General features: G+C 39.2%; 1 protein-coding gene across 1 annotated transcript in view; it reads right to left on the bottom strand.

Moving 5' to 3' along the window:
* The window catches only part of ALMS1 (ALMS1 centrosome and basal body associated protein), a 146,315-nt gene that overhangs the window by 23,996 nt on the left and 96,955 nt on the right, over positions 1-25,364 (bottom strand). Inside the window, exons 10-12 of the mRNA XM_069067353.1 lie at positions 15,346-15,531; positions 8,041-8,211; positions 3,949-4,973 (exon numbers count right to left, since the gene is read on the bottom strand). Coding sequence (XP_068923454.1) covers positions 3,949-4,973; positions 8,041-8,211; positions 15,346-15,531 — 1,382 coding nt within the window. The remainder of the gene's footprint in view (positions 1-3,948; positions 4,974-8,040; positions 8,212-15,345; positions 15,532-25,364) is intronic.

Raw genomic sequence — 25,364 nt, 5'->3', positions numbered from 1 at the left:
AAGAAAGAAAGAAAGAAAGAAAGAAAGAAAGAAAGAAAGAAAGAAAGGAAGAAAGACATTTGAAACAGGGCAATATACACAGGGTAAAGATAAAAGGTTGGAGTAGAACATATTATGCTTCAGCTAAAGAAAAAAAAACAGGGATAGCAATCCTAATCTCAGACAAAGCAAAAACAAAAATAGATTCAATCAAAAGAGATAAGGAAGTAAACTATATCCTGCTAAAAGGCACCATTGACAATGAAGCAATATCATCATTACTAAACATATATGCACCAAGTGGTATAGCATTCAAATTCTTAGAGAAGAAATTAAGGGAGTTAGAAGAAGAAATAGACAGCAAAACTATATTAGTGGAGGACCTCAAACTCCTCTCTGAACTTGATAAATTTAACTTCAAAATAAACAAGAAAGAAATTAAGGAGGTGAATAGAATTTTAGAGATGGTAGATAGGATAGACCTCTGGAGAAAACTGAATGGGGATAAAAAGGAATATACTTTCATCTCAGCAGTACATGACACATACACAAAAATTAACCATGTACTAGGGTATAAAAACCTCACAATCCAGTGCAGAAAGGCAGAAATATTAAATGCATTCTTTTGAGATCATGATGCAATAAAAATCATATGCAATAAAGGGCCATAGAAAGACAGACTAAAAACAAATTGGAAACTAAATAATCTAATCCTAAAGAATGAGTGGGTCAAACAAAAAATCATAGAAACAATCAGTAACTTCATTCAAGAGAATGACAATAAGAAGACAACATAGCAAGACTTATGGGATGCAGCGAAAGCAGTTCTTAGGGGAAGTTTTATACCTCTGAAGGCTTACGTGAATAAAATAGAGAAAAAGGAGATCAATGAACTGGGCATGCAACTGAAAAAGCTAGAAGAAAAAATTAAAAATCCCCAACTAAAAACTAAATTAGAAATACTGAAAACCAAAGGAGAGATTAAGAAAACTGAAATTAAGAAAACTATTGAATAAATAAAACTAAGAGCTGATTTTATGAAAACACCAATTTAATCGATAAATCTTTAGTCAATAAGAAAACCAAATTACCAGTATCAAAAATGAAAAGGGTGAATTTACCTCCAAAGAAGAGGAAATTTAAAAATAATTAGAAATTATTTTGCCCATTTCTATGCCCATAAATTTGACAATCTTAGTGAAATGGATGAATATTTACAAAAATATAAGTTGCCAAGATTATCTGAAGAGGAAATAAAATACTTAAATTACCCCATCTCAGAAAAAGAAATTGAACAAGCCATCAATGAATTCCCTAGGAAAAAAATCTCCAGGGCCAGATGTATTTACAAGCAAATTCTATCAAACATTTAAAGAACAATTAATTCCAATACTTTATAGACTATTTGAGAAAACTGGAGGAGCCCTACCAAATTCTTTTTTATGATACAAATATGGTACTGATACCTAAATCAGGAAGAGTCAAAACAGAGAAAGAAAATTATAGACCAATTTCCCTCATGGATATAGATGCAAAAATTTTAAATAAAATATTAAACAAAAAGATTACAGCAACTTTTCACTAGAACAATACACTTTGATGGGGTAGGATTTATTCCAGGAATGCAAGGCTGGTTCAATATTAGAAAAACTATCAGTATAATTGATAATATCAACAACAAAACTAGTAGAAATGTTAGTTGTAGCAATAAGAGAAAAAATAATTGAAGGAATCAGATGAGGCAAAAAAAGAGAATAAGCTATCAACACTCTTTGCAGATGATATGATGATATACTTAAGAGAAACCTAAAGAATCAAGTAAAAAACTACTTGAGATAATAAATAAATTTAGCAAAGTTGCAGGATATAAAATAACCCCACAAAAATTCTTGGCATTCCTATATATTTCTAACAAAGCCCAACAGCAAGAAATAGAAAGAGAAATTCCATTTAAAGAAATGAAATAAATGAAATAAAGAAAAGAAATTTAAATTCCATTTAAAGAAAAATTCCATTTACTATAGACATTATAAAATATTGGGGAGTCTACCTGGCAAGACAAATCCAGGAACTATATGAACACAATTACAAAACACTTTTTACACAAATCAAGTCAGATCTAAATAATTGGAAAAACATCAGTTGCTCCATGGTTAGGTCGAGCTAATATAATAAAAATGATCATTTTACCTAAATTAGTTTAACTATTTAGTGCCAGACTAATCAATCTACCAAAAGATTATTTTATAGAGCAAGAAAAAATAATAACAAAATTCATCTGGAATAACAAAAGGTCCAGAATATCAAGGGAATTAATGAAAAGAAATGCTAGGGAAGGTAGCCTAGGCATACCAGATTTTAAATGGTATTATAAAGCAGCAGTCATCAAAACTACTTGGTACTGGCTGAGGAATAGAGCAGTGGCTCAATAGAATAGACTGGGTCCACAAGACTCAGCAGTCAATGACTATAATAATCTACTCTTTGATAAACCCAAAGACCCCAGTTTTGGAGATAAGAACTCACTATTTGACCAAAACTGCTGGGAAAACCGTAAAATAGTATGGCAGAAACTGGGCATCGACCAATATCTTACACCACACCTCAAAATAAAATCTAAATGGGTTCATGATCTAGATTTAAAGGATGATATTGAAAGCAATCTGGGAGAGCAAGGAACAGTTTACCTGTCAGATTTATGGAGAAGGAAAGAATTTATGATCAAACAAGAAACATAGAGCAAATGCAAAATGGATAATTTTGATTACATTAAATTGAAAAATTTTTGTACAAAGCCAATGTAACCAAGATTAGTAGGGAAGCAGAAAATTGGGAAAGAATTTTTACAATCAGTGTCTCTGATAAGGGCCTCATTTATAAAATATATAGAGAACTGAATCAAATCTATAAGAATACAAGTCATTCCCCAATCAATAACTGGTCGATATCTATAATCCTATGAAAAATGCTCTAAATCACTATTGATTAGAGAAATGCAAATCAAAACAATTCTGCGGTACCACATCTCACCGGTCAGACTGGCTAATATAACAAAACAGGAAAATGATAAATGCTGGAGAAGATGTGGGAAAACTGGAACACTCGTGCGTTGTTGGTGGAGTTGTGAACTGATCCAACCATTCTGGAGAGCAATTTGGAACTATGCCCACAGGGCTATAAAAATGTGCATACCCTTTGACCCAGCAATACCACTTACTGGGCTGTACCCCAAAGAGATCATAGAAGTGGGAGGAGGACCCATATGTACAAAAATATTTATAGCACCTCTTTTTGTGGTGGCAAAGAATTGGAAATCAAGGGGATGCCCATCGATTGGGGAATGGCTAAACAAGTTGTGGTATATGAATGTAATGGAATATTACAGTGCTATAAGAAATGAGGAGCAGACGGACTTCATCATAACTGGAGAGACTTATATAAACTGATGCTGAGTGAGAAGAGCAGAACCAGGAGAACTTTGTATACAATTACAGACACATCATATCTGTGACTGATAGACTGGGCTCCTCTCAACAATGCAAGGTTATAACACAACTCCAAAAGACTATTCCAAGAGATATGGAAAGGGCTCTCCACATCCAGAGAAAGATTTACAGTCAGAATGCAGATTGAAGCAAACTGCTTGCTCTCTCTCTTTTTTGTTTTGTTCTTTCTTTCTCATTGTTCATTCCATTGGTTATAATCCTTCTTTTCAACTTGCCTAATGTTTACTGTGAAAGTATTTGTAGAATCTATATTGGACTGCCTGCCACCATGGGGGGGAGGAGAGGAAGGGGGAGAAAATTTGGAACTCAAGGGATTATGGAACTGAATGATGTAAACTAAAAGTAAATAAATCAATTAATTAATTTTTTTTTAAAAGAAAGGGAAAGGGTTTTCTGGTTTTCTATCCTGCCTACAAGAGACACTGAATCCCACCATGATATCTTAGTACTAGTGCCCATGTACCTGCATGCCTTTCCTTTTGACCTGAGGAGAAGTCGGGGGGCTTTTCTTCCACTTGGCTCCCTTCCTACTCCCCTCTCTCTGCCTGTCAGACAAGTGCTTCTGCTGCCGTTTAGGTGATTCGTGCATTCGTCCCTGGACTATGTGGGCAGCGTCAATGGAGGACATGTCACTGCTCACCTCCCCAAGGGGGCCTGCTTCCCCATCAGTCTGGGCAGTCACATCAGATTCAAACACAGGATCTGAGGGCTCAGGGGAGGGCCTAGAATCTGAAGAGATCGTGCTTACAGAATCCAGCCCTGGCTGTCTGGAATCAGTAGGCTTCGTCTGGTTCCCACCCACTAGTCCAAATAGAGACTGAGGGGGCCATCTTGATCTGTGAGAAGACAGAGACTCATTTTCGTCTTTCTCTTTTAGCTGGTGCTTCCTTTTCTTCTGCTGCTGCGTGCACTCCCCTCTGCAATCATCTGGAGACTTGGAAGCCTGGAGAGAGAGCATCATGGGTTTCTGAAGGACCTTTGCCAGGCGATCAAGACGATCGACCAAGGATAACTCATCTGAGGAGCTGGAAGTAGGTGGTTTCTGTTTCTTCTGTCGCTCTTGAAACCTGTTCCAGAGCTCATTCAAAGTGGCACTGGGTTCAAGTGTCTGGGCTAGGGAAAAGCGGATCCTTGGGGTTTCTTTCACGCTGTTCATCTTCCTACCAACCGTGAGATTCTCTTCAAGCCTTTGCCCGGCCTCTGGCTCTCTGCTGCTTCCCACATTCCAGCAATATCTCTCTATCTTGGTGTAATCCAGTTCAGTCTGTAAGGGGAAAAATCTATGCTCATCTGCACAAGTTTCATAAGGGGGACTGAAACAGGGGTCTTTGTCTCTTTTGGAATGAGCCAGGCAAGCTCCCCTTCCCCAGGACTCGCAGCACAAGAAATCACGATCATGATGATGGTGCACTGGATGGTGAAAGTAAAACTGGGCTGACTTGAACACAGAACGGGTAGTGTTTTCAAGTTCCAACTGATTTTTAGATTCTGGAAACAAAAGGAGAATAATTAGCTTTGAAAGACTTGAAAAACAAATGTTCTTTCCTCAGAAATAACAATAATATTCATCTTCCCTCTGTAAGCTTAAAAAAACAGATGCCAAAAGATGAAGGAAATAACAGAGTGTACAGTATTTCACAAAACTCATCGCCTCCTTCATGATGTAACCTGCCCGTATGAAAACCAACTTGTAAGCCTATGGCCCCAAGTCATGCTACCTACCCCCCACTAGCCAGGGGAGCCTCGCTGAGCCATCCCTGAGCCTTTGTCTCTTCCTCTGCAAAATGAGGGAATTGGGCTAGATGACTGACAACAAAAGTTCTGACTGCGAAACTCTGATTCTCTGACTATTTCAAAAGGCAAAGAGTTAGAAACCAAAAAGATCAATGTGATGCTCATGGGCAAAATGTTATTTTCTATATGTGAAAACAAGTCCTTTGGACTTTTGCATCCAGGCCCGCGGGGAACTTCATCATCCTTCAGGATCGCATGAGCTCAGCATTCACTCCTCCTCAGTGCCCTGTGCCCTGGGACCCCTCTCGCCTGCCCCATACGCTGTCCCTTTCAGCTTCTTCTATGTGACACAGAGCTTTAACATGTGCTGAGCGCTCTACACACTGGATCTCACAACAACCTGGAAAGGCAATGGGTACTAGCAGTACTGCTCCCATTAGAGACAAGGAAAAGCCTCCGAGGTGAGAGTGATTTGCTCAGTGGTCCTGGTACGACACTGGCAAGTTTCACATGCATGGTTTTAGCTAATCACAGGTTGGCCATTGATAATTCATGGGAGATTTTTGGAGATTGCAGCTACTAGAGAAAACTGCAGGTGACTTATGTGTATATGGAAATAAACTTTTAAGAAATTTACTAAGTCATAAATGCATAAATATTGTATTTTATTTATCTGCTTTATTATTTACCACCACAAGTATATATACATAAATTCATCATAAGCAGTTAAATACCATTAAAAGTTTCAGCACACTGAAGCACTACGGGCTCTCTGGGGACACCTCCTCTTTGTCTCATTACCATCCAGATGAAGTCGCGGGATTTTCTCACCCAGTGACCCTTGTATCTTGGGCTTCTCAGAGAAGGAAATCTGTGAAGCTGGTACTGTAGCTATACCATGGGCTGTGAAGACTGCATAGTGTATGAAACACTAACCTCTCTTGTGTAGAAACTACTACTTTTTATGGGTGTAGTGCATTGTTTTACTTGTTTTATGTGTTAAATAAAAATGATCAGAATTATTAAAAATAAAGGTTTGGGGTGGGGCCTAGGGTAATTTGCAGCTTTTCACACTTGTGGGGGTCCTGTGCCCCTAACCCTCTCAAATGGCAAGGGATGACTGCACAAACATTTCACATGTTATTTTACACACACACTTCTTTTCTTTAGATAACATTCTTTGTGTACAAGGTCAGCAATAGCACTAGCAGGCTAAAGCTGCCCTTGCTGTGTAATTAGATTAGACATACACTGACCTGCAGGAGAGTCCTCCTGGGACACTTTCCATTGCATGGAGGCAGGGCACACACCCTTTCTACCACAGCAGATGGATTTCAGATACGGGGCGGCGGGAGTTGCATATCTCATCCAAAGACAAACCCATCAAAGTTTAGAAAGGCTCATTCCCAAAACACGGACTGCTGGATAATGAATATTTTTGGCCACAATCAGTTAAGAAGTATCTATCTATCCAGCACTTCCTATGTGCCAAGCACTGTCCTAACGGCTGGGGACACAATGGAAGGAAACCCAGGCTCCTTTTTCAAGAGGCTCCCACGTTCAAAGGAGAATATGTATGGTAACTCAGCAAGTCTGCCCAATTAGAAGAGCGCTCTCTAGTCTGTGGGCAGAGCACAGCTACTCTATGAAAGCACTTATACTTAAAACCCTGAGGCGCAGACCATGCCTTCTCACGTTCCAGTACATTCTGTGTCCCTATTTGCCATGAGTAACACTCCACCACCGTAACGTAAAGATTACCAGCACATTCAATCAATCCAACACAGGCTAAGGGTCTACTAAATGTAGTCCATGGCTAAAGGTCCTTTATTAGCTGGAAACGGGACTTTTCAGAGGGTTATTCATAAATATATTTAAGATGCTATGTTGACGCCATCACATGGCACCACCAAAACCAGTCCAAACAAAGCATGCTGACACATGTTTATTTTCAATCCAGCCTCTGCCACAGAACAAATAATCTTTTTTGCAGTCTTTTTTCCATACATACAGAAAGTTTAATTGCATCAAAGCCTCATTTCCAAATGTATAGTACTCTTATCTCAGGTTTCACATCTTGAGGGGTCACACTGAGATTCGATCAAATGAAATTTATTGCTGGGTCAGCTAGGTAAGAATCCCAGGACCCTGACAAGTCATTGCCATGCGGATCAGACACTGGCAGAGCCGTATCTCATCTTATTCTCACAAGTGCTTCCCAGCACCATATCAATTATTGTAGAATTGAAATCCATAAGGCAATTTTATTTAATCTATATTTATTGATGATTCTGATTTCTGGAACTCACATTGCCAACTGCTGCTCTAAAATAAAGGTTGTCTGCTAACACTGCACTTGTAATAAAGAAATTAATAAGTACCTCAAAGTATCATGGAAAATCTCAAGGGTTTTACACAAAACTATACATTGAAAAAACTGCACTTCTCCTTTCATCAGAATACTGATTGTGCCGTGCTGGCTCTCAATTTACCCACAAACACCCAACAATGTATTCTGGCCTGCATCTCTGACATCACTGGAGGGCCTCCTACAGAGACAGTTCCTTGACCAGTGCAAGATCTAAAAGAGTCATCAGGGGCACTAGGAAGTGAAATGACTCGTCCAAGTTCATCAACTGGGCAAGTCTGCACTCTGGCCTTTGGACTCTGCAGCTCCCCCTCCATCTACTAGTTGTCCAAGAGGGGCATTAATTAGTTTAAGCACAAAATAGAATTGAAAAAGGTATCTGGCAACAACAGGGAATGGGACTTTGAACACAGGAGAGATCAAAGGCAAAACAGCTGTAAAGCACAGGCGTACCTGAGACATTTTCTCGTGGGGGATTTCGTTCTTCAGTCCAGGCTGACTTGCACACAGTCTTCTTGCTGTAGATGCCTTCTTTGTGCTTAATGGTCACGATATCAGATACATTTTCATCCCTTGTGCCCAGGGCGTCAGGGGGGAAATCCGGAGCAATGGCATCATTAGAGCCTGTGGAGGGGAAAGGAACCCAGGGGAATACAGTGAGGGACAAGACCTCATTGGCTTTCAGAGGCAACGCTCTGAAACATGAGTCATAGTGCATCAAGAAAAGAACATAGAATATGAAAAAAGCAAGGAAAAAGTAAATCCAGGTGCTAGTTAACTTTCTTCTAAAATTCAGTTGCATATTCCAAAGTTTCTAATCAATAGAATCCTCAAGATCAATAAGGAGGGGGAAGGTGATCAAATGAAAGATAAGCGACTCCCTGCTTGAGGAAGTGACTCCCTGCACAGCCTGAGGACCTACCATCTCAACCACCAGAACAGAGCCAGACAGAATGTAAATAAAGCTTGGAGGGAAGGACTCACAGCCTCACCGTCCATGTGAGATGGCTGTCTCAACAACTCCTTTTCAAGTTTTGTCACTGGGCCTTTTCTAGCCCTACCTTGTTTAAAAAAAAAAAAAATTATCCTGAATTTAATAAACAAAACAAAAAAGAGAAAAAGGAAAATATGAGCATTCTGGACACAAAGAAGAACACAAAAAGAATAAGTATATGAAACTACGATGCTCTGAGTCGAAACCAATGGATTTTCTTTTCAAGCACATAAATCCAACCCACTGCTTGAAACTGGTTCTGCCCCAGGCTTCCTTCTGGATTCCTTCTGGCACTTTTAAAATGTCTTGATTGCCCTCCTCTCTTTTCTTTCATCTTTTCCATCATTATATTTTACCCCACTTTCAACTTTTTCCAACCCACCTACCAGTTAGAAATAAGAAAGAAACCACCAAAAAATAAGCAGAGCCAATCCACCGAGGCCACGCCCCAAGCCAAGCCTGTCCTTCTCCTTCCAGACAGGGTGGGCAGCATGCTGCCATCTTCACAGTCATGCTGCTGTCCTTGTCCTCCAGATTCTGCTCTCTGGCTGTCATCAGTCCCCACTTTCTAGGACTCTCTCAAAATATCTCTTTCCCTCATTTCTGAAAGTATCCTCCTCTTCCATGCTACTCATAGACCACAATGCAGTCAGCCATTTCTCAAATGACAAGTACCCATTAGCTTACTGGTCTTTCCTTTCCTTTTTTGAGGGGGGAAGGCAGAGCAATTGGGGTTAAGTGACTTGCCCAAGGTCACACAGCTAGTAAGTGCTAAGTGTCTGAGGCCAGATTTGAACTCTGGTCCTCTTGACTCCAGGGAAGGTGCTCTATTCACTGCGCCACCTAGCTGCACCTTTCCTTTTCTTTTTTTATCCCTTGTCATCTTCACTTAAGGACCAGAAGTCTGCACAGCAGCATCGTCCCTCTTTAGCACTCCCTCCCTGATGCCCACCTGTCTCCCTGCTGGCTGTCATATATTTCTACACTGTCTACTTCAGAGGAGAATGAGGTTCATTAGATGCTTGCCCCACTCTTCCATGTTGGTAAACTGTTCTCACAGGCACCAATTATGAGAAAAGTTCAACTAGCTGCTTCTTCCCACACCAGAGTATTCTTTTTGCCCTCCATTTTCTTTCTCCTCTTAAAACCCTCAAAACAAAACCAATTTGCACCCAGTGTCTGATTTTCTTAACTCCCTCAATACTCTTTGAGGACATGAAGGTCTCTCACTCTCTAAAATAATGTTATTTTCTGTTACTGTTATATGTTATTGTTATCTCAAGTCATTGATTTATTTGAACTATTCTAGTTTGTGGGGAGTCCCTTACTTGGGTAAGGCTTACCACCTTCTGTTCTAAGCTAGTGATTCTATTTCCAATTCACTCCTTGAGAGTTATGATTCCATTTTTTCTCTTGCTTATTTCTTCTATGTATTCAGATAGTCCTTTCTGCCTTTCAGTCTGCTCACAGTTGATAAAGTTGTTTCTTATTCTAGGATGAGTTTTGGAGTGTCTCTTTATCTATAATAATTCTTTATTTAACAGTTTTGCTGTTATTCATTTACCTTGGCAGTATACCTTCCAGAGATATACACATACAAGTATTCAAAACTTCTCCATCTGCTGTAGTCAATAGTTCCACATATGGATGGTGTGGTGCTGGCTGATGGAGCACCTCTGTTTTCTTAGTGTTAATTGTTAGGCCAAAATTCACACAAGCATCAGAGAATCAATCAATACTTTGTTGCTTCTCAGCTTCAGAGCTGCATTGAGTGCATAACTATCTGTGAACAAAAAATCATGCACCAACTCTCCCCTCTACTTTAGTCTTGGCCTGTAGCCTTTGTAAGTTACATCACATCAGTGTAGTAGCTGGTCTTGATGCCGTATTCGTTCTCATTGAAGGCCTTTGACAACATGGTTAAAAATATTATGCCAAAAAGCATGGAAGTAAGCACACAGCCTTGCTTCACTCCACTGGAGACTGGGAAGGCACAAGAGCACTGTCCATTATGTAGAGCCTGGGCAAGCACACTGTCATGAAACTAATGTACAATGCTGATGAACTTCTCTGGGCAACCAAATTTTGACATAATTTTCCTCAAGGCCTCACAACTAATGGCATCAAAGGCCTTGGTCAGATCTACAGACGTTGTGTACAGCCCTCTGTTCTGCTCCTGGCATTTCTCCTGGAGGTGTTGGGCAGCAAATGCCATATCGATCATTCCTCTATCCTTTCTGAAGTCACACTGGCTCTCAGGTAGACGACCATCTTCCAGGTGAAGGATCAGCCTATTAAAGAGTACTCTGGCAAGAATCCTGCCAGCAATGACTAAGAGAGAGACCTCCCCTGTGACTGTCACAGGACAGTCTATTTCTTTACTTTTATAGAGATGGACGATGGAGGCATCCTTGAACTCATGGAGGATAACCCCTTGCCATAAAATGAGAAAAATTTCAGTCAGCTTTTGAATGAGCAGTGGACCTCTCTGCCTTTTAAATCTCAATTAGAACAGAACCAGCACCAGGCACTTTGCCACACCATTAGAAACTAATGGCATTTAAAACTTCTTCAGTTGGAAATTCAGCTAGAGAGGGGTTGATTTCTATCTGAGGTAAATGGTCAGTGGTGTCAGTATTGACTGATGATGATCTGTTGAGAACACTATAGAAGTGTTCAGCCATCTCTCTAGGATTATGTCCTTATCACTAATCAATGTGGCTCCATCAGCACTGAGTAGCTGAGATGCACCATAGGTCTTTGGCCTATAAATAGCCTTCAGGGAATCATAAAAAGCACTTTGGATTGTTACTAAAACTAAATTTCATCTGCCTTCTTACTAAATCAAGAATCCTGCATCTCCCAAAGTTTCAGTTAACTTTTTTTTTTTTTTGCTTTTTGGAGGGCAATTGGGGTTAAGTGACTTGCCCAAGGTCACATGACTAGATTATGTGTTAAGTGTCTGAGGCCATATTTGAACTCAGGTCCTCCTGACTCCAGGGCCAGTGCTCTATTCACTGCGCCACCTAGCCACCCTCAGTTAACTTCTGATAGAGTCAAACGTTGCTTTCTTGGAGAGAGATAATGTTTTTGTCTAGCTGTTTCTGACTTTCCCCCATCAATTTCATCAAACCAAACTCGATATTTGCAAGTGTTCTGACCCAGATGAGCAGATGCAGTGCTGCACACCCCTTTTCTGTTCCACTATTGCCAACTGTGTATTGACTCAGCTTTCCCTCCAAATTAGCAAGAAACTGTTCACTCTCAGAAAAGTGCTCTAATCTGCTGACATCAAATCTTCTGGTAGTCATTTTGCCTTAGAATTTCTGCTTTTGTTAAATGTGAATATTTCACTTGGAAAGGATAAGTCTACAACCAGTCCAGCATTCTGCTCCACACCTTCATCACTATCACATCCTGTCTTCCTCTTGTCCTTATAATGACACTATTAAATGCCAATGTTTGCTGAAAGGGTGCATCCACAAAGTTTTGTTGCATTTAGGTAAATGGAAGACAGGGTTGGTGATGAAATCATGAGACACACAAGTTGGTAGACTGTGCTTACTGTAGCATTAAAGTCACCCAGAAGGGTAAGCTCTTTTGGCACACTGATGGTAAGGGTCTCTAGGACTTCATAAAACTTTTCTTTGACCTCACCAGGATTCGTCATGGAGGAAGCATAGGCAATAATCATGGTGGTATGATGCTTTCCTGCAAATGGCAATTGCATTGTCATGGGCCTATCATTCACTCCTTTCGGGAGGCATACAAGCTTGCTGACTAGATTAATTTTGATTGCAAAATCTACATCAGCTTCAAGGTCAGCTTCACTGTGGCCACTCCAGAAAAATGCATATCCAGTTCCAACTTTAGTAAGCTGGTCTTCATTTGCCAGCCTTGTCTGACATAGGTCTGCTATGTGGATGCAATACCTGCTGAATTCTCTCACAACAAGAGCTGCTGGTCTTTCAGGTCTAGTGGATTTTGTGTTTTCTCTAAGCATGCACACATTCCATGTACCAATGGTAAGTGGAATCACATTTGCAGAAGTTTTTGTACATTTTTTTGTGTTTCAATCACAGCCTGTGTGCAGGGTCGTGACATATCTGCACCTGCTGCTTCATCACTTGCCTGTTGCCAGAGGACTTTGAGGTAGGTTTAAAAAAAGTAAAACGGTATGGGTGATGTCTTTTGATTCACACATGAACTGGATTAAGTGAGGCAGAATTGGGCAAAGTTATTGGCCTCGCTCTCTCTTCCAGAGTCATTACAGTTCAGTAAAACGAGACAAAGTCAAGAAGACAACTGGCGATGGCTAAGGATACTGCAGATGCTCTCGGTGTCTGGTGTCTGACCAAGCTCCAAGCACTCCACAGTGCCTGCAGCAGTCACCTTCATGGCCGTTGGGACAAACTGTTCTCCTCTGCCCATTCTACCAGGGGAAGTTTTCACATGCTTGGGGCAAACACCCCCCTAACTCACCAACAGGTCTGAGACCTCTTGGTCAACCTCAACTTGGGTTAACCCGTCTGCTGAGATGGTTTACCAGGCTGTGGCTACTGCACATGCTACAGCTTCTTGGAGCCACAGGTGAGAATTAGGTGAACCAGGTGGACAACAAAGGTGGAAAGTAGCCTCATACCAGAGGTCTCTCCTGAATATACCCTAAGAGACTTTATCTAATACTTTGCTAAATCCACATAAACTTTATCTTGAATATTCCCCAAATCTAATCATTCAACATTCATGCCAAACAAGGAAATAAGGTTGGTCTAACAGGACCTCAACTAGATGAAACCAGCCATGCCAGTCCTTTGTAATTGCTGCCTCACTTTCTCAATATTCACTACCCAACTGTTCCTTTACTGACAGGTTCTATAAATGTCAGGAATTGAAGTCAAACACATTGGCATGCAAACTATATTCTTTTTTTTTCCCCCTTGGAAAAATCAAGACAATTTCCAGGCTCCAAATTCTCACCCCTCTCCTTCCAATCGCATCCACCAGTTCTTCAGTACTCCTGGGTCAGGTGACGATCTCATTCTGAACACCACTCTCTAATTACTTCTTTACTCATCTGACAAACAAAGCAATAGACTTTGGCTATAACAACTCTCAAAGACCTATCTTCTAAATTAAAGGGAACTGTGACTTGTGTAAATGGAGGAAGCACTGGCACCAAGGAAATCGCTGGTCACCACCATACAGACATATCATTAGCCTAAAGAGCAGAGAAAGGAGAGACTGTGGGCTAGCCAGTGCTCATGGTGAGCCAATCAAGAAAGTGGAAGGGCAAAAAATCATCCAAGAATCTAATCAAACTATAGGATACAACTGGGCAGAAAGAAAGATGTGGAGAAAAGGTTAAAGGCCAAGTGCAGAAGTTCAAAGAGTAGGTGTATTGTGAGGGTAGGCAAGATACAGAAGAGAAGAGGCTATTGTTGGAAAGTGAAATTATGGAGTTCAGAACTGTGCTGACAGAGTAGTGCTGGGTAATCAAGAGCTTGACAATATGGCCAAGAGGGAATAGAGTTGAAGTAGAGTGAATTACAGGAAGGTCAGTCAGCAACAAATATTTATTAAGTGTTTACTATACAGTAGAAACCATGCTAAGTGCTGGGAAAGGAAAGGAAAAAACACAATCCCTGCCCTCAAGGAGCCTACACTCTAATGGGGGAGGCAACATGCCAACAGCTATGTTTCTACAACAAATACACAGAGTAAATGGTCAAGAGTCTCAGAGAAGGTGTTAGCAGGTGGGGAATTTGAGCTGAGCTGAATCTTGAGGAAGGGAGCCAGGGAAGCCAGGAGGTAGAGGTGAGGAGGGAGAGCCCCAACTCTGCAGATGGAGGCCAGTATGGATGGGACAGAACCTCAGAAGAGCAGAATGGAGATAAAGAATCACAGCCAGGTAAGGATGGAGAGGAAAACTGTGGGCCACAAGTGCTTCCCAAGAGTCCTCCAACTCTGTCAGCTCCTACGCCCTCACCACACCTGCGGCATGCTTCGGGACACCACTGACCCCTGCTCTTCCACCTGCTGCCCCACCATGCAACTCTGGCAGAAGGCCCTTTGATGTCTCCAGGGGTCTGGGCCTTCCCCTCAGGCCGTCTGCTCTGCACGTCTCTTGCAGGCAGCTATCTGTAGACCCACAAGGACACAAGCTCCTCCTTCTATCGCCAGAGCTTTGCTTCTCGGTGCCTAAGCCCACTGAACATGCTGCACCATCTTGAGTCACAGCAAACTGGCTTCTCACACTCCTGATGCAGGACCCCTCATTGTGCACAGGCTGCTCTCTCTGTGCTGGCAGGGCTGGCCGTCCCACTAGCTGCTGCCGCCTCAGTCCTCCCTCCTCCAGAAGATCACCCGGCAGTTGGCTTGCCCATACTTATTTATGTATACACAAGCAGCACACAGGTAAGCTGGAGGTGGGGCAGAAGTCTAACTGCATGTCCACAATACAAGAGGGAGATTACTCAGTAGACAGAATCCAGTCAACAGAGGTATTTAAATGTCTATTAAAAACAAGATCTAAACTTCTAAAGGTTTATCATCTAAAAACAAAGCAGAACCACAAGAATAAGGAGAGCAAACGAAATGAGCCTCCTAATAGAGCCCAAAGGCCCTCTAACAGCCATCTAGACATTCAGTTATTTAAAGTTTTGTTGTTTTTTTTTTAAACCGAGTTCCCACAATGAACAGCATACTTTAGGATGGGGGCTAACACCAACAGCACTCTCATAAATCAAAGATTTACACACTACCTGAGTGGGTGCTCTCGAGAGTGGTCTCAGATTTGGCAACAGGATACTGAGGCAGCTCCGCTGAGCTGGGAACATAGTACATCTGGGCACTTCCAGAAGGCTTGTAGGGCAACAGTGAAAGCTGAGCTGCAGGGATGGAAAGCATCATGGTGCAATGAATGAAAAATACAATACACAACGAGGCAGCTAGGCAGCAGTCAGGAGGACCCGAGTTCAAATGAGAACTTAGACACTTACTAGCTACGTGACCCTGGTCAAGTGACAACCCCAAATGCCACAAAATAAAAAAATTTTAAAAATACAATAAAATGAAATGAAATATGAAGCAGGAGCTGGGGAAGGACACAGGGAGGCTTTCTGTTCCGATCACAAGGATGGAATATACCAGGTTTTCACAGCCTGGAATATAACGGTTCCTGCACACACAGGCTACAAGAGGAGGTGAGGCAATCACACTCTCAAAGATTAACTTCTTCATCTCTCAAAATAGAGGATAGAAACAGGGGGACTCTGTGGCTCAAACAGCTGTTAGAAAAAAGAATTTTGTAAACCATACAGTGCTACATAAATTAGTGTTATTATAATTACAAAAGACTCTTATCAAATCACCCACAGCCAAACTCTATCTTACTAGTTAAAAAATAAAATGTTAATAGAACATATCTGATAATTCAGAACTAGAAGCAAAGAGACATAATAAGCTCGTGATATATATATCCAATATCACAAAACAGAGGCATCAATTATCCAATAAAATCTGTGGGAAAAACTGAAGAGCAATGAGATGGAGAATGGGACTGGACTTACGTTCCACATCCTATTCCACAGTACCTTCCAAAGGGATTACTGATCTCAAATACTAAAATGGGACTGTGATATCAGCAGTTTGGATGTTTCTTCCCAGTAATGCAGATTCCAACCCATCCATTCACCCTGACTCTTTTCTAATGTCCTTCTGAAGCTCATTCCAGGAAGGCCAGTCAACATCCAAGAGGCCTGCCTTGCTTTCTTCAGACTCTGGGAGAATACAAGAGGGGCACCTCGGGGGAGTCACCGCTCGTCTCTGCCCCCAGCCAAATGCCAACCCGATCTCCTTTTTCTATCATACGCTGTACTGATATCATCCTTTATTTCCATTTCTCTTTGAAGGTCCTCAGATGCCAGTGCCCATTCACACCCACCCCATGTGCCTCTCCACTGCCATCCATAGCATTTCCATTTCCAGTTCTTTAGGAATCGTTGTGTTCTAGGACTCACAGCTATATGCCATAAAGATACTGGTATTGAAGAGAAAAGAACTGGAGAAAACAGAGTAAATGACACAAATATTTCTAACTCATTTACAAATTAGGATATAATTAAATGGTATATGTGTGGCAATTATGTGGCAATTTATCTTAAATAGATAAATCATAGCAGACAAAATAGACAGATATGATTATACAAAAACTGAAGCACATTTGGACAATAAAAAGAATCACAAGTAAAAAGGAAATCTATCAGAAGAAAAATCTTTGCTAAAAAATGTTATTCATATAAAATCCAACCGTCAAAATCTGGGAATTAAAATGAATTTTAGTAATGATATCCATTTTCCAAAAATGAGTGGTTAAAGAATATGGAGAGGTAGTACTCAAAAGAAAAAAATGAAAATTGCTAACTTAACCAGATGAATTTTTTCAAATAATTAGAAATATGTAAAAGAAAATTACTTAGACACATCAATATGGCAGAGATAGCTTTAAAAATTCAGTAAAACAATATTTACATTAGAAAAAAACTAAACACCTCACATGGTCAATGACTTGGGAACACATTTTTTTAGCATAAATGAAATATTATTTATTTAATTTCTTTTTATTAACTTGGTCCCATGTTCTAGCCCAGCACAATGTTTTTGTGTGTGTGTTTGTCTTTTGTTTTTTTTTTTTTTTACAAGATTCTGTCACCTAAAAGGTTAGTTATCTCTTCCAGGTTTATACCATTTATAAATTTGACAAGAATGCCATCTATACATAAGCACTTCCAAATCATTAATAATGCTAAACAATCTTAAGTATTAATAAGTCCCATTTTATAGCATTCTAAAAGTAAATATTTCTTCTATGAACCTTATTCAAGTAGCATTCAGGCCAAGAGAAGCTACTCCTCAGTGATGAGTTTGACTGCAGCTCTTATGTACTATTCTGAAGACGTGATTATCCGGTCATTGTGAAACACTTTAATTCCCCTATGTACTCCATCTACAACACCATAATAATTGCTACTTATGTTAATAATAACGGCCATGAAGAAACAAAAGATTCTGGAATGTTTCCTTAGTCATCTAACAATATAATAATGTGCACTCAGCATTTAAATTATATTGTACATATCATTTAAACTAATTCACTGATAACTTACAATACCTATATGGTATATAACTTTCTATTAATCCAAATAATTAAACAACCAACCAGATCACTGTATTCCCACCACTTGTCACTAGAGAAATAGAGTTAATTTTGGGGGGGGGGAGCATCTCAGATTTTCAGCATTTTCCCACCCCATTTTCATTAAGTGATGGGACTCTTCAAATGAATTGTCTCAGGCATGTCTATACCACTAAGACCACTAAATATTAGAGCCCATATTTAGAGGGGGAGGAGGGGAGAGAGAAGGTCCATCAGTAAATAAGATAAGTGAACCAACAAAGTACATTTAAAAAGTTCATATTAGGACTTCATAACTCTGAAGTTGGCACACAATAACATGGATATTAAAATTCCTCTCTTTACATTCAGGTTAATGTAACAATAGAATGTGAATAAACAAAGTTATAGATACAACATAATGGAATTTAGGGAATGTGACAAAGTTGTACATAAATGAAAATGTAATAACTTTAAATATCTACCAGTAAGAAAGAAAAAGAGATATGATACATCATACCTAAAGCACTTATAAAAAGTCTTAAAAAGATAGCTAGCATGATTTCTGCCTTTTTGAATTTATGGAGGGATTCTCTATTTTTGTGAAAGTTTTAAATTTTGGTTAAAGGTCCATGCGTACTAGATTAGAGTATGCATTCACTGCTTCTATTATACCCTTTCTCTCCAATGTGTGTATACATGTATACTAATTCCAACATATTAATTCAGCACTACATGTCTATAATTTAATTACTATCAATCTTCGTATTTGTTTTGTCATATTCCATTAATAGAATGTTGAGGTCCCCTACTATAATATGCTTTGATCTGCTTCTTGTATTGTTGATAATCTTTTCTTCAATAAATTTAACTGCTAAGTTATCTGGGACATAGAAACTGAGAACTATTAAAAACTGGTTATTCCTATTCCCACTATTAAGTGAAAGCCTTGTCTATTTCCATCACTGTTTTCCAATCTGAATTTTGTCAAATACTAATATGGCCCATTTCTGTTTTTCTTGAAAATGCATTAGCATCACATATTTATTAGACCCAACATTCTAATTTAGATCTAGGTATATATTTTTTACATTAAATGTCTTTCCTATAAGCAAAATAATAATAGGTTTTCTTATCTGAACTATTCTACAATTCTTGTTCTTGCAATGGGAAAATTCAGCCCATTTACTATTAGAATATGTGATATGCCTACTAAAATTTTCCTCTGATTGTTACTAAAGTTACCTAGAGGAAGTGAAACATTCTTAATCTTCTACATATTTTTCAACTATTAAAATTAAATGAAAAATATTGTTTCTATTTGTTAAAGTATTAACTCTTATACTTCCCTGAAGTTTAATTAAAGTTTGAGAAATCTTCCCTTTGAAAATTCCAACTCTTTCCCTTTTCTTCCTATGTTTTTAATGATATTGTTTCTCATCTGTTAGCTTAGTAACAATTTTGAAGGTATCTAAATGCATTTTCCTTTTAATTTACCATTTTGTTATTGGTAATAACATTTTAAATGAAACTTACCTTAATTGTTTCTATTATAGTTAAAAATAATTTCTTATTTTTACATTCACTCAAATACACATATGCATGGATATACAAACATATATATACATACATGTAAGTACACATGCATGTTTTAAGTTTTAACTGTAATTAGTAATAGACAAAATATGCTCCTGTTCTTCTTGAGTCAGTTTGGATTTATTTATGAACTAATTACAGGGACTGCATGAAGTACAAAGATTACTATGTTTAGAGTTAGGGGATCTTATTTCAAGTCACAGCCAGACCCAAGAATTAACTGCTCCATTACCTCAGGAAAGTCACTTCTCTGTGGACCTCAGTTTCCTCCTCTATAAATATAAACATTGTAATAGATAATGTCATATGCCTTCCTGGTCTAAATTTATGATCCTCTGATCTCTTCCACTGAAGAAATTTGTTGATAAATTCTTCTACTTTATGTCCATCTAAAGAAAATTTGTTTTCCAAAAGCATAGATATGTTTGCCATGTGTGTTTGGGAGAAGGAGAAATGAGGGGAAATACTACTTTTTAAAAGTGCTTCTATATGTATTTGTCCAGCTTTGTTTGAGGTTATTTCTAAACTGTTTCTAAAAAACAACAATAACAACCTTTCCCTCAGAAACTTGAAAGTTTCCAAAAGCATTGTCTCTTTTATCTTTATATTAGTTGACTAATTATTAAACCCATTTTCCAGAAAAGGAAACTGAAGCTTAAGTAACATGTTGAAGATCACAAAGATAATAAGTTTATGTATATTTATATATATAATAATATATAATTTATATATAATATATAATAAATATATCATATATAAAATATATATTATAATAATCACAAAAATAATAAGAAATAATACATTTCTCTGATGATATCCTTTATAAACAAAATGGGGAATTTATATGGAAAGGGGGAAACTGTTGCAGCATACTTATACCTACCATTAACCCTCTCTCTGAACCTCAACTTTAATTTTTTGGAATATTTAAGAACTGAAAACCATACATCACCCAAATAATAACGGTGTTCCAAAGAGAAGTTTTGACCTTTTTTCCTAGCAGAGAGGTAAAGAACTACAGAAGAGAAATGAGGCACGTGCAGTAAGATGGTTAATGTGCCTATTTTGTATAATTGTCCTTTATTACAAAGGATGGTCTGACTGGGGACAGGAGTTATTCAGGAAATAAAGAGTGATATGAAAAAAGTTATGAGGCAAAAATAAAAACATTAAGAAAATAAGATGGGGGGGGGGGGGGGGGGGGGGCGGCCAGGTGGCGCAGTGAGTAAGAGTGTCGGCCCCAGCGTTGGGAGACCTAGGATCAGTTCTGGCCTCAGATACCCAGCACCCACACTTTATAACTGGCCGTGTAACCTTGAGCAAGTTACTTAAACCCCAATTGCTTAAAAAAAGAAAAGAAAAGAAGATAGAATTTTGTTTCAGGGATACATCTGTCACCACTAAAGCTAATGTACAATTTCCCAAAGATGATCAAGCTAGTCATTATCTCCTGTTCAATACTGATCTTACAACATCATACATTGGCCTTCATTCAGTTTTCTCTTAATGGACAAGTTCAGATGATATTATTTAACAAAAAATTACAGCCTAAACAATAAGTGCTTTGCTCTCACTTGGTTTTCACTTTTTGAGTGATCATGGGCCTTGTTTAGGAAACTGTAATGCTCCCAAGCTTTATGCCATCTGCCAAATGGAGGTCCTCATTACCTTTCTGTGCAATCTCTCTATGACATGGACACTACAGTGGATAAACTCCAGGACAGGACTGAATGACCAGCTACACAATCCAGAAGCCAGCAAGCTCCATGAGCTGAGACCCTCCAGAGACACCTGAAGCTTCTAGCCTCCAAGGGTGCTGGGCAAAGAGCCCGGGACATTCTGCCCACAAAGAGGAAGGTTGAGAGGCAGTGATACAAGAGAGCAGGATGGTGACCTCAAATGGTCCAGAACAAGGGAAAGGGGGCCACAGGTCACTGCACTTAGAAAACCACAAACTGACATCATCCAGGCTGTCCTTCCAACTGTTTCAGGCCACAGTGCCACACGTGGGCATCAGGACAAAAGGATGTCAGTGAGTTAGAGACAGAAACAAACCAAGATCCGATGGCCCCCTCTGAAACAGAGGAAATCCCCGCACACAAACTCAAACCAGTAGCTGCGGCTGGGGCTGAAAGTACGTACAGCAAGGCACTGCACATGATAAAGAAGGATCTGAGTACAGAGATACTTGTGAGACAAAACTCACAAGAGCAAAGTAACCCCGCCACAGTGACCAGCAGAGCCCCAGCGGAAAAACTGGCTGGACTGCCTCTACCACTAGTGAAACAGCACCATCACCACCACCTTCTCTACCATCACTGACAATGATAATAATAAAAATCATAATTAGTATTTACACTGCACTTTAAAAGTTTACAAAGCACTTCATAGGATTATTTCAGGTGATCTTCACAATAACCCTGGATGGTAGGTACTATTTCTGTTCCTATTTCACAGATGGAGGAACTGAGGACAACAGAGGTTAAGTGAATTGCCCAGGGTCACAAAGCTACTAATTATATGAGGCAGGATCTACACTCGGGTCTTCCTGACTCCCAGTTTAGTATTCTATCCACCATGCCATCCAGCTGTCAACAACCTATAACAGTACCTATAAGAAAAGAAACAAAAAATTAAGAATGAAATTAAAAGTATATGGCATAAAGAAATGAAGGAAGAACAAGCAGTTTAGAACAAAAGACTGAAAACGTTTCTGAAGTAACACTCTTGTCTAAAAATGCAAATTGACCAAACAAAATCAATGATTCTATGTGACAAAAATAAATATAAAGAGAATCAAAAGATTTTTTTTAATCAGAAAAAATATAAAATATCTACCATCAAAAACAAATTACATGTAAAACAGGCCATTGGGAAAGAATCATCCTGAACATGAAGACCAAAGAGAAAAAAGAAAAAAAAGGCCTGAATGGCATACTTCAAGAAGTCATCAATGAAACCTGACACAATCTATTAAAACCAGAGGGCAAAGTACAAAGAGCAAGAATCCACTGGTTACCTCCTATAGGAAATCTCAAAACAAAAAAATCTTAGGAAGTCAGGGAAAATTCAGAGTTTTCAGGCCAAATTAAAAATACAGTAAGCAACCAGAGAAATAAAGAGATCAAGTACAAGAAAGGTATAATCAGAATTACATAAAACATAGCAACTACTATAAAGAAAACAAAATGTTTAAAATGCAGTTTCCCTAGGTAAAGATAAAAATCTTATCATTGAGAATAATTTATCCTATAAGACTGAGACTTGAGGACTTCAAAATATTCCTGATGAAAAGATCAAACCTGAGTAGAAATTACTGAAATACAAACTAAGAAAGCAACAGAAACCTAGAAGGCAAACACACTAATGGGAAAGGCTCTGGAATGATGCCTTAATGGTACATGTTTCTTTTATAGAATGCAGAGTAAATGTTACCAGTATTGTTTGTATTCTGCATCCTGGTGTAATGGCAAGCAAAACAGGATTTTTTGCTGTTTTTCTGGGCTGAGTTTTAGCTAATCAAGTGCATTTGAGCCTGCCCTTTGATTATATCAAGAGTCTTTGATTGGAAACAGTATACACTGTATTGCCCTTAAAAGGCCTAAGGGAATTTGAAGATCTCCCCTGCCCCTGAATTGGTCAAATGTAATCACATGGGAGCCTATGGTGGGAGGAGCTTGCAAAAATGGGTGGAACAGGAAAGAGCAGATAAGAGAGCACAAACAGGCAGAACTGAGAGAATGTTTGTGATGTGTGTCTGGGTATGTCTGTTGATCTGCATTACTTTCTCACACAGAAACCCTGCCTGTTGTTCGGTATTGGTGAATTGCGATGATAATGCAGGTAGTGTATGCAAATACTGTTGTAGCCCTGTTAAGCTTTATTTTACTAAAACAGAAATTGTTAAGAGCTTGGAGTAGAGCAGCCCCTGTGAGCTGAGATATGGAACAGGAGTGGAAAACTACCTACATGTGAATCCAGGCAAGAGTTGGGAGCAGGTCAGCCCAATGAAGGAGGCACAATGGGGTTTGGAAGTCAACCTTGAGTCAAGAGAAAAGAGGACTTTACTTTGGACACTCTGTATGGACTGATGAGGTTTCTAATTTACTGTGACCTAGGGGTGGATGGTGTTTATACTTTCTGCTACCCCTTTAAGGATGATTGGCAGCCAACCTCTAGTCAAGATGAAAGAGGACTTTACTTGGATACTCTGTAGTAACTGAGAAGACCGTAACTTACTGTGACCTGGGTGGATGGGATTTGTATTTTCGGTTACTCCTTAAATATGACTATAGGGGCGGCCAGGTAGCACAGCGAGTAAGAGCACCAGCTCCAGTGTTGAGAAGACCTGGAGATCTAATCCCGGGCTCAGACACTTAGCACCCACCCAGAAACACCTGATCGTGTAACCTTGAGCAAGTTACTTAACCCCAATTGCTTAGGGGCGGCCAGGTGGCTCAGCAAGTAAGAGCACCGGCTCCAGTGTCGGGATGACCTGGATCAAATCCGGGCTCAGATACTCAGCACCACACCCAGAAATAACTGGCAGTGTAACCTTGAGCAAGTTACTTAACCCCAATTGCTTTAAAAAAAAAAAAAGATGACTATAAGATATACTGAATGATATGTTTTGTTTAAGACTATGGGGCCACCTTAGTAATAAGTTGTTATATTGTTGTGAATGTTATGCTTTAGTTTATTGCTGAATAAATACAGAGTTCATTATACTATACAATTAGACCCTTAAAGTTATTCACTACAGCAGTCCTCAGGAGAGCTGCTCATGATTGGTTTTATACCTGCAAATCCAGCTGACCTTTATATGAAAGTCTGATGGGTCAAAGAAAAAAGGGTGGAAGGAACAAAGATTTCTCTGCTCAAAGTTTCAAAATATTCCAAGGATATGATAGGTCGGGCCAACCTGGGAATGCAAAAAAAGATGAAAAAAGGCGATCCTTGCCTCTTTTGTGGAAATTTATGCCATCACAAACTAACCAAAGACTAAATTTATAAAGGAAACTTATGAATTAAGGTGTATTTCTAAATTATGATGAGTGTGGTTTGAATGTCTACATATCCGTGTGTGTGTGTGTGTGTGTGTGTGTGTGTGTGTGCACGCACATGTGCAAACAGCACCCAGACACCTCTCTCATTTTCTCCCTTCCCTGGAAAGTGAATGATTTATTATTTCAGTATAGGAGAAGAGAAAGTAATTTCAAAAACTAGAAAATATTTGGCCCTTGAAAAAATTATTTCAAATGACTGCAAAAGCAGAGAAAAAAGACAGCAGTTTTGAAATTTAATGTTTTGATGACTTCGCTGATGCTCAAGAACTGCCTAGTGCAGTGATAAGCTGTTGTCTCCATCATGGAAAAAAAAAGATGCTGTTTAAGCTAAGAAAAAAAATAATTTGGGAAGAGCTTGGAATATGATATTCCAGGTCAAAGGAGCTAGGATAAAAACCAAGAATCACCCACTCAGCAAAGTTGAGTATAATACTTCAGGAGAAAAAAATGGACATTCAATAAAATAGAGGATTTTCAATTATTCTTGCTGAAAAGACCAGAGATAAATAGAAAATCTGACTTTGAAATATAAGACTCAAGAGAAGCATGAAAAGGTAAACAGGAAAGAAAAATCTTAAAGGACTTATTAAAGTTGAACTGCTTATACTCCTACATGGAAAGATGATATTTGTAACTCATGAGATCTTTTCTCAGTATTAGGGTAGTTGGAGTAGATAGGTAGATAGATAGACAGACAGAGAGAAAGATAGTGGCACAGGGTGAGTTGAATATGAAGGGATGATATCTAAAAAATAAAATTATGGAGTGAGAGAGGAATTATTGGAAGAAGAAAGGGAAAGATAGAATGAGATAAATTATCTCACATAAAAGAGGCAAGAAAAAGGTTTCACAATGGAGAAGAGGCAAGAGATAAGAGGGAATGAGTGAACCTTACTCTCACTGGATCTGGCTTAAGGAGGGAATAACATACACTCTCAACTGGGTA

This window comes from Petaurus breviceps, unplaced genomic scaffold, assembly GCF_028583685.1.
Source record: "Petaurus breviceps papuanus isolate PSGF00001 unplaced genomic scaffold, PetGlider_PUasm1.0 139, whole genome shotgun sequence".
NCBI classification, from domain to species: Eukaryota; Metazoa; Chordata; class Mammalia; order Diprotodontia; family Petauridae; genus Petaurus; species Petaurus breviceps.
This window is presented reverse-complemented; position numbering and strand designations above follow the sequence as displayed.